This window comes from Oryctolagus cuniculus, chromosome 12 (assembly GCF_964237555.1).
Source record: "Oryctolagus cuniculus chromosome 12, mOryCun1.1, whole genome shotgun sequence".
Classification (NCBI taxonomy): domain Eukaryota; kingdom Metazoa; phylum Chordata; class Mammalia; order Lagomorpha; family Leporidae; genus Oryctolagus; species Oryctolagus cuniculus.
The window spans coordinates 110,224,434-110,236,283 of NC_091443.1; the positions used below are offsets into that span (position 1 = coordinate 110,224,434).

Below are 11,850 nucleotides of genomic sequence, written 5' to 3' on the forward strand. Positions count from 1 at the left end.
TACTCAATTCTAGGTAATTTCACTTTTACAATTCACTCTGCTCTGGACTCAGTGGCTTTACTGGCTCTCTGGATCCCCAGTGAATCCTGAAAGCCAGCACAACCTCTCTTCCCAGAAGACCTGGGAGCACCTGCCCCCGGGCTGCGCGTGGCTGCACGGTGGCACTCTCAGATACGCGCACGTTCCAGGAGTCGCTCAGCACGCCTCCCCTCTGGAGACCTGATCCCCCAGAGCCTGGCAGCTTCCTACATCGTCAGGACCAGCGCAGGACACGAGAGAGAGCAGCAGCGACACAGGGCTCCAGGATGTGCTTCTCCGCCTGACTACAGCAGGGACGGCACCTTCCCCACCTCTGCCACAGACCAAAGGACAGGACACACCAGGCCATCTCTGCGTCTCCATGGTGCACGGCTGCGTGCACACGAGAGCTTAGCCCTGGCCACAGGAGAACCGCCTGATTTACTGAAAAATTGGTAATTTTTAAGCTCCTTGCCACAGGGGTGGGCATTCAGTCTATGGTTAAGCCATCCGTGTCCCACAAAGGAGTGACAGAGTTCAGCTGAAGCGGGCCCTGCAAGACAGATGATGGTTCAAGGAACTGGGTTCCTGCCACCCACAGGGGAGACCTGGATGAGTTCCTGGCCCCCAGCTCCAACCCCACCCAGTCCTGGCCGTTGTGAGCATCAGGGGAGTGTGTGCATGTTCTCTCTCTTACACACGTACACACACATGCGCACGCGTGCACACACCCACCCATACTTTCTGCCTCCTAAATATGTAAAATTTTAAAGACCAAAATTCTTGCTATAAAACAATTTTATTTATTTATCTATTTTTTGACAGGCAGAGTGGACAGTGAGAGAGAGAGAGACAGAGAGAAAGGTCTTCCTTTTGCCATTGGTTCACCCTCCAATGGCCGCCACGGACAGCACGCTGGCCGGCACATCTCGCTGATCCGAAGCCAGGTGCTTCTCCTGGTCTCCCATGGGGTACAGGGCCCAAGCACTTGGGCCATCCTCCACGGCACTCCCAGGCCACAGCAGAGAGCTGGCCTGGAAGAGGGGCAACCGGGACAGAATCCGGCGCCCCTACCGGGACTAGAACCCGGTGTGCCAGCGCCACAGGCAGAAGATTAGCCTATTGAGCCGTGGTGCCGGCCCGCTATAAAACAATTTTAAGGAAGGTTATTCCTAATGGTTCACTTAAAAAATAAAAGATTTATGTGACAGGCAGAATTATAGAGAGGCAGAGGCAGACACAAAAAGAGAGGTCTTCCATCCTCTGGTTCACTCCCCAAGTGGCTGCAACGGCCAGAAGCCAGGAGCTACTGCTGGATCTCCCTCGTGGGTGCAGGGGCCCAAGCACTTGGGCCATCTTCTGCTGATTTTCCAGGCCATTAGCAGAGAGCTGGATTGGAAGTGGAGCGTGAGGACATGAACCGGAGCCCATATGGGATGTCAGCAGCACCACAGGTGGAGGCTTTATCTGCTACACCACAGCACCAGCCCCTCTGACGGTTCTTTTAAAGAGGAAAAGCCAAGATGCATAACCCGAACTTGAGACTACCCAACTGCTAACCCCGATCAAGAATCCAAGTACTGACTGCAGTAAAACACACATGTCCACCAAGCCTCTGCCCTCTCTTTACACAGGCAATCAAAAAGGGAATCAACCCGCCTGCTTCAGCGATCTCCGTAACTGCTAAATCCTTCAACTTGAAATATCTCACAATTGCTTAACTATGAGGCTGCCTTCCGTGAACTCAGCCCTAAAGCTATTTTCACAAACATAAAATAAGATCATATACACTCATTTACAAGCACCATAAAACATTTTCCCAATCATATCCTACTTTACATCAGAAAAAAAAAAAAAAAAAAAAGACGTGCAAGGGAACTTCAAAAGGTCGCGGAAACCGGAATTAAAAGAGGTTTAATTTGGTGCAAAAAAGTTTTGAAATCCCTGCTTACAAGGAGTTCTCACAAAGTTCATGGCGCATGCACATTATGAAAAAACTACATATGGATTTCAAAGTTTGAGAGAACCAAAATGTACTTATCTTTCAGTTCCACAGTTTACCCACAAATCTTTTCAGGTAAAATAACTTAAGATTTAGAGAATGACAAAATATAAGTTTTACATCCAAAAACTGAACCATGTTCAAACGCAAGAACTGAACCCAGGCCATTTAGCTGAGACAAACCCATTGCTCACTTTTGTAGATTTCAGGGTAAGAGAAGCTTGGAGGTAGACAGGATCTTTGAGATTGTCCGTTCATCAGTTCAACTACCCAGTTAAGAGATGAGCAGAGAAACTAGGAATTTACACATCAGTGGCCTTGGAACCTGAAACTGGCATTATGTGTCGCGGTAAAGATTCCAGCTGCGATGCTGGCGTCTTATACGGGCGCCAGTCAATGTCCGGGATGCTCCACTTCCAGCGGAAGATGGCCCAGCTGTTCGGGCCTCTTCCACCCATGTGGGAGAACAGGACAAAGCTCCTGGCTTCAGCCTGGCCCACTGCTGGCTGATACAGCCACCTGGGAAGTGAACCAGTGATGGAAGATTTCCCTGTCTCTCCCTATCTCTGTAACTCTTTCAAAACAAACACAAAAATCTTTAAATAATAATAATGATAATAATAATGGCCTTAACTATTTGAAGTTCACCATCAAGGGTGAAAATGTTTTGAAAAAGTCATACAAATGTGAGTCAGTGGCATTCTTCCTAATAATAGCATTACTCTTCTACAACAAATGGAACCTTGACCCTCACATCCACGTGAAAATTATCTTCTCACCTATAATCCCTTATGTGGGAATCCAAAATACAGAGGAGAGGGGCAGGCAGGTGTGGTTAAGAAACGGCTCAGGACGCCCACGTCCCCTATCACAACACCTGGGTTCAAGTCCCAGATCCACTTCCAATCCAGCTGCCTGCTGATGAGCAACCTGGGAGACAACAAGTGGTGCTCAAGTACTCGGGTCCCTGCCTCGCACATGGGAGACCAGACAGCTCTGGGCTCCTGCCTGCAGCCTGGACCAGCCCCAGCTGCTGAGGGCACCTGGGGAGTGAGCCAGCAGGTGGGAGATCTCTGGCTCTCTGCTTGTCTGTCTGTGTATCTGTCTCTCTGCCTTTCAAATAAATAAAAATAACTTTTTAAAGTTCCAAATCTTTTTTAAAAAAACAATACATAAAGGAGAAAGACCATCTGCAGAAAAATGTTCCACACAGCATTCTTTATCACCGCAAAGTAGTGACGATGCTCTTCACTGGCACACGGAGACACATCATTAAGAACAGGCTCCGGAGAGACAGAGCCTGGATGGCCAGGGTCCCACACGGCAGCCCCGAGACCTCTGACAAGGCACTGACGCAGGGTCCTGACCTGTAGGGTGGCGGGACACTACTGCCTTCCTCACACGGTTGTACACAAGACTGACGCACGCAGAGGAGCTCGGCGCGACCCTGGACCTCCGTGAGTGCGCTGCAGTACTGCTGTTCGCCTGCCGACGTTGCATTAACTCCCTGGAATACTACACGGACACGTTCGGGGATGGCTACACAGAACTCCACACACAGTGCCGGGGAAAAGCCAGCTGAAACTGACAGACGGTATCATATCCCACTCACGGGTAAGACTGAAACTCCATGCACATGTACATGCAGAGGGGACAGTATAACAGCGGCTACCTGTGGGTTAAAGATGGAATCTGCTGCTACAACTAATAAGACTTGTTGCTGTATATATGTCTATATTGTTTGACACATGTAACATGTACTTATGTATTAAATGGGTTTTTTAAAAAATTACTTAGGGGCCAGCGCTGTGGCACAGTAGGCTAAGCCTCTGCCTGTGGCACCGGCATCCCGTATGGGCACCAGTTCATGTCTCAGCTGCTCCTCTTCCAGTCCAGCTCTCTGCTATGGTCTGGGAAAGCAGTGGAAGATGGCCCAAGAGCGTGGGCCCCTGCACCCGTGTGGGAGACCCAGAAGAAGCTCCTGGCTCCTGGTTTCAGATCAGCCCAGCTCCAGCCCCACCTGGGGAGTGAACCAGCAGATGGAAGATTTTTCTCTCTGCCTGAAACTCTCCCTTGCAGATAAACAAATAAAATATTTTTTTAAAAAAATATTTAAAGATAATGTGGCAACAGAGAAAACTGGCCCGATGTTAGGGGAAACATCTAAAGTTATGCATATACCGCAAGTGTGATGTAAATGGAGGAGCCTTTCAGTCATCGAGAGGAACGGACTACAGTTACACCAGGGGCTCCGAACCACCTTCCGATCTCCATTTCCCAATCTTATGAGTCGAAAACTCTTCTAAATGAAACCACTGTGGGCTCTATTGTAATATCACCTTCTACTGTTTGTATTTCATGACAAAGTTAAGTTTTTAAAATCTTAGACACAGAACATGGCTTCACCTTACTAAGCTCTCTGGTCAAAATGATTCTTATCTGTGGTCATCTCCTTTAAAAAAAAAAAAGTTACTTATATCAGAGGCAAAGAGAAGCAGGCAGAGACAGAGAGGGCTTCCATTTGCTGGTTCATTCCTCAAATGCCTAAGCCAGCTGGGGCAAGAAGGGGACAGGCTGGAGCGAGGAGCCAGGAACTCAAACCAGGTAAACAGAGACAACTAGTCCAGCTGTGGCTGCTGCCTCCCAGGGTGCACGTAAGCAGGAAGCCGGAACCAGGAGCCCAAGCTGAGAACCAGACCCAGTTCTCTAGATGCGGGATGTAGGCCGCTTAACGACCAGGCCAAATGCCCAACCCCTCCCATGAGTGGTGCGATTTTATCCAGAAGCCACCATCCACGGCCACCATCTCCCAACAGATGGAAGTCAGAACACCTCCATGGAGTGAGATTCACTAATGTCACCCAGCGATGCAGGGACAGAAGCCAACACGATCGGTCTAAGCCAAAAGGAAAAAACACTTTCAAAAACATGATTACAGTATGTTGTAAAGTTCTCAAGCTAAAGTGAAACCCGTGTGCACAGGCACAGTACTTTACAGTCCATAGCAACCTACAAGCCAGTTAGGCAGACAAGGCACGGTTCTGGCTCACCTGCAGGCCCCGGCTCCCAGGGCTCTGGGCTGGAGCAGCACGACACACACTCCCAATCCTCTGGCTCCAAACCCAGGTCCTGGCTGCACCGCCGGCACCGCTTCCACACAGCTCGCCAAACACAGCCACGTTCTCATCTCCTTCGAACTTCCACCCACGATCTCTCCTGCACCTGCCCCTAACAGACACGCAGAGCAGGGCATCCATCCTCTCCGACGGCCGACTCCGTGAGAGCCGAGGTGGCAACCCAATAAACAGTAACCGCGGCAGGCCCACAGGGTGGGAAAATACGTCAGGGGAAGAGTGGCTGAAGGGACGGTGACACAGGAGGAGAAGGGGAGCGGGGAGCGCAAACACGCGCAGGTGCACACCCAGATTCTGTGTCAGCCACGGGAGGGGCTGTGACATAAAGGAATCACAGCTGTGCTGGGTGGCCCTGAGGGTTAAAACAAAGGCAATTCAACATTCACTCAACAAACACTGGCTGTCTGCTGGGTGCCAGAGGCTTGTGCTACCCCAGGGACACAAAGGAGAGCAACAAAGGACCAACCCTCAGGAGGCTGACACCGGCGGTACTGAGGCAGCTCTGGGCACCGTAAGCTCCCTTTCAAAGAGAAAACCAGAAGTGGACAGGTGGGGGGGGGCACTCGGCAGGCGGTTCAGCCCCTGCTCGGGACGCCGCATCCCGTCTCCGAGTGACCGGATTCCCATCCTGGCTCCGCTCCTGAATCCAGCTTCCTGCTGATGCAGACCCTGGGAGGCAGCAGGTGAGGAGCCGCTGCCCGCATCTGGGGGAGCGAACCAGCAGAGGGGAGAGCTCACTCCCTCTCCGCCTTCACGTGGGTTAAGTGAAAACTCTTTCTAAAAAGAAATGCACGAGGTGGGAAGTGGCTTTCACAGGTCGGAGGGCGCTGCAGAAGTGCAGACACGTGGAGCTCTGCCGTGACTCGGCGGTGGCGGGACACCAGGTCCGTATCACGGCGACAGCAGGGGCGCAGCCGTGAGAACCTCACAGTCTGCCAGGGAGGTCACACTGCAACCTGCAAGCCATGGGACACGAACCAGAGACTTCAGGCAGGACAGCAGTAACGCTCGGAGAAATACTGCAGAATTTCCTTCTAGAACGAGGACAGACTTCTAGACAGCTACAGGGGAGGCAGAGGGGAACGAGATCACGGAGCCATGACTGGCAGTCCAGCTGAGGACCAAGACGAAAAGCCAGGTTCCGGCTCGAGAGAGATCTAAGAGGCCCTCGTCACACAGAATGGGGCTTGTGGGAATGACAGCAGGGGAGGTCCCTAGATGTCACCTCGGGCGAGCGGGTGAGCAGTGACGGCCAAGGAAGGTCCCAGAACGACAAACCCACGCCGTCATCCCAGGAAGGAGGAGCCCGGTCCAGGAACTGCCTCCTTATCACCTGCCGAAGGGGAACAAGGAAGCAGGGAGAAGAAGAACACAGAGGTCACCCCTGGACTTGTGCAATGCACTGCTGCTGTCCAGTGAGGGGGACGGGGAGGCGTCTGCAGCTCACAGGGAGCCGGTGAGCACGCGCGGAGCGCACAGAACGAGACTCCCTCCAGACACCAAACAGAGGAGGAACCACTCAGAGACGCGGTGACCCAGGAGACGGGGATGGTGTGCAAAGGGCGGGCAGAGGGGAGGAAGCAGGGGGCAGCGCCCAGCCCAGCGATTAAGACTCGGGTTCAGGCGCCCACATCCCACATGGGAGAACCCGGGCTCAGCCCCTGCTCCAGCTCCTCACTCCAGCTCCCTGCTGATGCAGACCCCGGGAGGCAGCGGGTCCCTGCCCCACCTCGGGAGACCCAGAGCGAGCTGCTGGGTCCTGCCATCTGCCTGGCCCAGCCCCAGCTGCTGTGAACATCTGGGGAGTGACCCGGGATGGGAGCCCTCTCTCTCTCTGACTCTTATTAAAACTTTCAAAAATTGTTAATGGATGAAGAAAAGAAAAAGTAAAAACTACTGTTCCCTGTACCACACACTGCCTAGTTTTCTAACAGAAGTTACTCAAAATACGAACCACGGCCTTTGAGCTGCTACATCCCAAGATGGAGATTCAGGCTGGGGCTGCGGAGCACTGGATGGCCGAGGTCACTCTCAAGGGCCTCTCCCCGCACAGGCTGCGGGCCTGTCCTCGCCGCCACGGTCCCGGCAGATCCCTGTCTTCCTGCCTTAAGCAGACTGTGCCTCCTCGTGCCAGGCCGCCAGCACTGCGGGCCACCTGCTGTCACCAGCCCCCCACCCCCACGTGTGGACCTGGTCCATCCACTCTAAGACGGGAAAACCTCCCAGTGACCCCGTGCTCCCACACCTCTGCTCTTCTCCACCTGTTCCATCTCCACTCTCCTACCACCCCCAGAAAGAGTCTGAGCCTACACCAGACCAAAATAAAAACCAGAGCCCTGACCACACCTGGTGCACCCGCAGCTCGCTGCAGCGGCTGCAGTCCCTGGTGCGCCCTCGGGAGTGACTGCCTCTCCTCACTGCAGGTGCCCCCTGCCTCTGCCGTGAGCCAGGGCCGGGTGCGGGAAGCTCTCTGTTCCAGCATCAGAGGACCCATGTGCTGGCCCCAGGGGCACCTCAGCAGCCGGGGGCCCCTCCGCGCGCCCCTCGGGTCTCCTTTCTCCCTGGCACCCGACCCACAGCAGGTGAGGGCCCCCAGCCGCACTTCCTCAGAACCTAGGCTTCTCCGTGGGGATCACCATCACTTAGAGGGTCATTAGCAGCTGAACAGCTCTCTCTGCCACCCCCACGCCAGACTGGGAACTCCATGAAGGCAGAGCGCGGGCCCCGCACCTCACCGGTGCTAAACGAAAACCCATCAACTGAGTGAACGTCCCAGGGCCCCGACATGATCTGCATCAACCTAATAAATTACTAGCACTTTATTTCTTACAGAATCACCGACAAAATTTTCAACAGAAACTTCACCTACCACCTCAGGCACACATCCTGTGGTGAACTACGTATAAATTTACATAGAGACGGAACAAAGGTGGTAGCAGCCGGCTTTCCAAGGCCGGAACATCTCTCTCACCCTCCTGTTGAGGGGCTGCCTCGGTTACCTACAATCCAGGACCAAAAGGTGGGATGGAGATCACGTCCAGGTTGAATACAGCAGGGGCTCCCAGGGACTCACGTGGTGCTGATCTGACATCTACCTACCACTGCTGATGGGGCTGTTGGACACTGCACCACCTACCCACCACCGCTGATGGGGCTGTCAGAGACTGCACCACCTACCCACCACCGCTGATGGGGCTGTCGGAGACTGCACCACCTACCCACCACCGCTGATGGGGCTGTTGGACACTGCACCACCTACCCACCACCGCTGATGGGGCTGTTAGACACTGCACCACCTACCCACCACCGCTGATGGGGCTGTCAGACACTGCACCACCTACCCACCACCGCTGATGGGGCTGTTAGACACTGCACCACCTACCCACCACCGCTGATGGGGCTGTTAGACACTGCACCACCTACCCACCACCGCTGATGGGGCTGTCAGAGACTGCACCACCTACCCACCACCGCTGATGGGGCTGTCAGAGACTGCACCACCTACCTACCACCGCTGATGGGGCTGTTGGAGACTGCACCACCTACCCACCACCGCTGATGGGGCTGTTGGAGACTGCACCACCTACCCACCACCGCTGATGGGGCTGTTAGACACTGCACCACCTACCCACCACCGCTGATGGGGCTGTTAGAGACTGCACCACCTACCCACCACCGCTGATGGGGCTGTTAGACACTGGACCACCTACCCACCACCGCTGATGGGGCTGTTGGAGACAGCACCACCTACCCACCACCGCTGATGGGGCTGTTAGACACTGCACCACCTACCCACCACCGCTGATGGGGCTGTTGGAGACAGCACCACCTACCCACCACCGCTGATGGGGCTGTTGGAGACAGCACCACCTACCCACCACCGCTGATGGGGCTGTTAGAGACTGCACCAACTGGCACGCTGGCAAAGCCAGGAGCTACACGAGCATATATATATATGATCTCTCTATATATGGTCGCTCTCTATATATGATCTATATATACGTGATCTCTATATATGATCTCTATATGTATGATTTCTATATGTATGATCTCTCTCTATATATGATCTCGCTCTCTCTCGCTATATATACATGTATATATGATTCTCTCTATACACACACTGCAAGAACACCAGAAGTTTATCAGCCAAGTTCCCTTGCAGCGCTGTTTTCACACACAGGGGCCAGGTGGGACAAGCCCTGGTTCCGATGAGTACCAGTCGCCCCTGCGTCCGACCAGACGACTTTCAAACGTAGGAACTCAGCTCGCCCACGGAAGCGAAGTCCGTTTCGTCAGGCCCTACGAACCCCCACCTTGCTCCAGCAGCCCCCACCGATCACCCACTGACGCCCCCAGGAGCTGACCGCGACCCTGCAGGCCCGCCCTGAACGCACCGGGAATGCAGTGGCTCCAGCCGGCTCCGAGATGCAGCGGGCAGCGTCGACCCCACCGCCCGACACCGGACCGGGCTGCCGAGGGCCACTGGTTTCGCACACGGTCATTTGCAAATCCGATGCTCGCCAAGTCGCGGGCTGAGAGTGACCACAGGCGGCGGGCGCCGCCGCAACGCCCAGCGAGGGGCGGCTCTCAGGGCGCCCCGGGGTGCGGCCCGCGGCGCGGCGACGGGCGAGCGAGCCCCCGGGCCCCGCCGCCCGCGCGCGAGGGTTCCCCGGGGACAGCCCGCGGACGCGCGTGGGGCCCTCGGAGGCCGGGAAGTCCCTGGGCCGGGCGCGGGCAGCGCGGCGCCCTCCCCCCTCGGCGGCGAATTCCGGCCCCGGCCGAGCGGCCGCCGGCCCGGCGAGGGGTGCGGGGGCGCTGCCCGCGCCCGCGCGCGCACGAGAACGTCCCACTCGTACAAGTGGGCTGCGCCCGCGGGAGGGCAGAGGCCCCCGCGTACAAAGCCGCGCCGGCCCCGCGCCCGCCCCGCGCGACCCTTTCCCCGCGGCGGCCGAGCTGCTCCGCGTCCGCTCCCGGATCCCGAACAAAAAACGCCCCCGCCCCCGCCCGCGGCCCCGACCCGCGCCCGCCGCGGGCCCCGGCCCCGCTCACCTGGGGACTGCGGCGCGGGGCCGCCTCCCGCGGCCGCCGGGCGCCCGAGCAGCAGCAGCAGCAGCAGCAGGCAGCACAGCCACACGGACGCCGCGCCGCGGGGCCGCCGCGCTCCGCGCCCCGCCGCCATCTCTCCCCGCGCCCCGGCGGCGGCGGCGGCAGCGGCAGCGGCGGCGGCGGCGGCAGCGACCGCGCCGGGCCCTCGCCTCCTCGCTCCCGCGCAGCCGATCCCTCGCCGCCGCCGCTCTCCGGCCCGGCCCGGCCCGGCCGCGCGGCCTTCTCGCGGGAGGGGAGCCTCGGGGGCGCCTCCCTCCTGCAGGGGGGCGGGCGGGCGGGCAGAGAGGGGGCGTCAGTGCATTCCGGGCCGGGGGCGGGCCGGCCTCCAGGTTCCAGGCGCCGCCACCCGCCGCCGACTCGCGCTCCGCACACCCGCGCGAGGGGGGCGGAGACCTCGGCGGCCGGGCGGGGGCGGGGCCCGCGGCGCGCACGCGCACCCGCGCACCCGCGCCGCGCGCTCCCGCACGCCCGCGCCGGGCCGGCCGGCCGGCGTCTCCTCAGGGGCCGCGGCGGCGGGCGCGCCTCCCTCCTCCTCCTCCTCCTGCTGCTCGCCGCAGCCCGTCAGGGAAACCCCGGAGAAGCGGGTCCCGCGCCGCCTCCCGCGCCGCGCAGCTCCCCTCACGCCGGAGGCGCTGGGGCCCGAGCCGGTCCGGGAGGCCGCGGCGAGCCGCCGGGCCCGGGCCTCTATATAGGGCCTGAGAGGAAGCCGAATGGCCTCCGGAGGAAGCCCGGGGTCGGCGCGGGGGCTCCTGTGCGCGCCAGAAACAACAGCGGGCCCGCCCGCCCGGCCCTCGCTCGCGGCGACCTGGCGCGGCTCCCGGGGGCGGGAGGCGCCGGGCACGGACAAAGGGGCCCGGAGCGGGCGGGAAGGGGCTGCAGCCGCCCGGCCCTCGGCGCGGGAACCGGCCCGTGGAAAATGCCCGGCGACGGGGCCTCGGTGGGTCGTGCGCGGGAGCCGTGGGGGGCTGCGGAGGGGCTGCTCCCTCCTCCCTCTGGGCCGGCCAGCAGGACGTGGCCATTTCTCGGACAGTCCCCCCAGGCTTCTGATCCTTTCCCTCAGGTAGTTTCATTTCTCGGACAGTCCCCCCAGGCTTCTGATCCTTTCCCTCAGGTAGTTGGCTCCGACATGCCGGAATCCGCCTGCGCGGCGGCGGTGCACGCGGGGAGAGCGAGCTCCGAATCCTCCCAGAACCTCCGGACCGATCAGAACCCTGACACCGGGAGCCCGCACTCCGGTTCTCTGAGACAGTTTATCTAACAGCAGACGAGCCATTGTTTTCCGTTAGGGAGGCTGTCTAAACATCTTTTTGTTTTGCTTAGAGTTGTTACCCAGCAAAAATATTTCCTAAATACCCCTGATTGACCTGTTAAATTAGAAATAGATTAGGTCCCAATTACTTCCCAAGTATTTGCTTAATTAACCTTTAATAATCACATCATTATTCAGTTTTCTGAGATAATTAGGGAGAAAAGCTGTTTGGAAACTAAATTGCCTTGCAAATGTTAATTTTCAGATTTCTAAGTCTGGAAAATTTTCATTAAATTAAAATTGTAAAATGTGTAATGCGACGTCCAAAATGAGGTTCACAG

The 11,850-nt window shown here is 57.5% G+C and overlaps 1 protein-coding gene across 14 annotated transcripts in view; it reads right to left on the bottom strand.

Moving 5' to 3' along the window:
* NEO1 (neogenin 1) overlaps positions 1–10,468 on the bottom strand; it is a 223,276-nt gene extending 212,808 nt beyond the window's left edge. For 13 of the 14 annotated variants that reach the window (XM_070054695.1, XM_070054691.1, XM_070054699.1 and 10 more), the window contains exon 1: positions 10,204–10,468. In XM_070054695.1, the coding sequence (XP_069910796.1) occupies positions 10,204–10,333 (130 nt within the window). In that variant the 5' untranslated portion in view covers positions 10,334–10,468. The remainder of the gene's footprint in view (positions 1–10,203) is intronic. The other variant, XM_070054697.1, reaches the window with a different exon arrangement.
* Positions 10,469–11,850: the final 1,382 nt, after the last annotated feature.